The sequence below is a fragment of the Nicotiana tomentosiformis genome, chromosome 12 (assembly GCF_000390325.3).
Source record: "Nicotiana tomentosiformis chromosome 12, ASM39032v3, whole genome shotgun sequence".
Classification (NCBI taxonomy): domain Eukaryota; kingdom Viridiplantae; phylum Streptophyta; class Magnoliopsida; order Solanales; family Solanaceae; genus Nicotiana; species Nicotiana tomentosiformis.
In genome coordinates this window covers 61,681,729-61,683,910 of record NC_090823.1, presented here as the reverse complement: position 1 = coordinate 61,683,910, position 2,182 = coordinate 61,681,729, and the positions used below count along the sequence as shown (strand labels likewise).

The following is a 2,182-nucleotide window of genomic DNA, read 5'->3' as shown; positions in this document are numbered from 1 at the left end:
CTGCCTACCGGTTTCAACCTTAGGATGCATAGTCTGGGCTTACCTACTCTTAGCATATTTTCATGGCAAACTTTCTCAAGATGATTTTTATAACAGTACTATTATATGATGTATGATTATAATCTACATGTAAGAGATTATCAGGAATATACTAGTTTAGCTTCTCATAGTTATAATATGACATACCTGTTTTTGTAGATTCTCGGTAATTCCCTGTTGATCCATAGCTTTCATATCTTCTTGTTTATCCATAGCTTCTTGATTCTTAGCTTTCCTGTATTTTTATCTTTGAGTATATTAGAGAGAGGAGAGAAGAGAGAGATTTGGTTGCTAAGTTGCAGCCTGTTTTTTATTGATCATTGAAAGGCCTATTTAAATATTACAAAAGTGACTATTCATGAACGACCTTTACTGTTCATGAAACTGACTCTTGACTCTTACTATTCATGAACGACCTTTACTGTTCATGAAACTGACTCTTGACTCTTACTATTCATGAACGACCTTTACTGTTCATGAGACTGACTCTTACTATTTGTAAAGTAAAAGACTATTTACTTTACGACTTTTACATTAAAGAAAAGAAAAGAAAGGAATCTAGTAATTCTTTCACTTTATCTTGTCTGCCATAGCTTTTTGTTGCCTAGTTTGTCGTCTTCTTCTTCAGTCTTCTTCTTTGTTTATTCCAGTTGTACGTCTGGAACAATATTATCTTCTCCTTTGCATTTTGAGCATATGTGGTCTGGATATTTGTGACTGATTAGCTTGCAATATCTTGTTAATAATTCTGGAGAAATGAAATTCGTCCTTATAGCTCTTGTGGTTGTAGGTTGTTCTGGCTTTAAAAAACTTAAGACCCACTGTCTTAGTTCTTCCATATCTGCTTCTCGTATTTCTCTGCAATTTGAATATATCATTGTTTGTTCTCTTGAATAATAACTCCAAATAGCATTCTGATTTAGGTAGTTGTTTGCTAGTTCATTTAGTATAGTAGATATTCCAATAATTCTTTTATTTGCATAAAAGTCTGGAATATTTATTTTTTCTATCTCTTCTTGTTCTTCTATTTTTTCTGGTACGAGCATTTCCCTTGTAAGTCCGATCTTGATAACTTGTATAATAGGCTTTATCTCTTCATATAATATCTCTGATGTAGCTGAATAAAATCGTATATAGAATAATGTTCCTTTAGTTATTCTTTTGTACTGCATAAATGCTCTGTGTAACTCTGGTATGGTAGCTATCTCCTGTCCTGTTTGTGTATATACGGTATCTAGTAATCCGTAATTGTAGCAAGTGGCTACTAGTTTTGCATTTGTATTTGGTAGTGCTATTAGTTTATTGTATCCTGTTAGATAATGGGTAATATAATCTTCATTTGGATTCTGGGTAGTTTGGGATCTTGGATTTTTGTTTAGAAAGTTTTGTATTTTATATATGTTGTCTATGTATGTACGGGTTATATGGTTGTATGTCTTTTTGGTTTGGTTCAAACTTTCTTTATAGGTATTTATCTGTGGTGGTAGGAATATTTCGTTCTGGGTATTTTGGATATTTTTCTGTATGAACGGTTTTGAAAATAAATTGTTCATATTTATATTTATGTGTCTAGGTTTAATTTCTTCCTTCTTCTTTGCAGATGAACTGCTAGCTGTGCTGCTCCCTGCAACTGCATTTAACAAACTGTTATGAGTTTTTAGGTGTTTCTCAACGTCACCTTCTAGCTCTGGAATTTTAGAGACTTCCGATCGTCTTATCTCCGCATTTTTTGAGTCATGCTGCTGACTACTAGCTGTTTTCTTTATTAGCTGTATCTCTTCGTCCATACTTTCCACTTTCTTACAAAGTGTAGTCATGGCTAAGAGTAGATTTTCCATTGTATTATCTGGTTCAGTTTGGGTAGCTTTGTCTTGATAAGTAATCTGCAACAACATTCTTGTTAGTAGTGATAATTTCAATTGTAAATGTAAAGTTTAATATATTTAATACCAGTCTGCGTATTTCTTTTGTTGTAACTGAATCTTGTACTTTTCTGGTTATCCACCATTTTACTTGGGTATTATCTGTTCTTACAATAAATCTGTTGTAAACTATATATGGTTCAAATGCTAATAAATAATTATATAATGCAAATAGTTCTTTTCTATTTATTTCCCACTTTTCTTGTGGTTCTGTATAAGAT

At 32.3% G+C, this 2,182-nt stretch overlaps 1 protein-coding gene across 1 annotated transcript; it reads right to left on the bottom strand.

The window, feature by feature from the left end:
* Nucleotides 1–680: 680 nt before the first annotated feature.
* LOC138902735 (uncharacterized) lies at nt 681–1,934 on the bottom strand. The gene has a single exon (XM_070190630.1). The coding sequence runs from the start codon at nt 1,932–1,934 to the stop codon at nt 681–683; it is 1,254 nt and encodes a 417-aa protein (XP_070046731.1).
* Between the last annotated feature and the right edge of the window lie 248 nt (nt 1,935–2,182).

Bases quoted from the DNA above. Each gene is read 5' to 3' on its own strand.
- LOC138902735 (XM_070190630.1), bottom strand. From the start codon at position 1,934: ATGTTGTTGCAGATTACTTATCAAGACAAAGCTACCCAAACTGAACCA.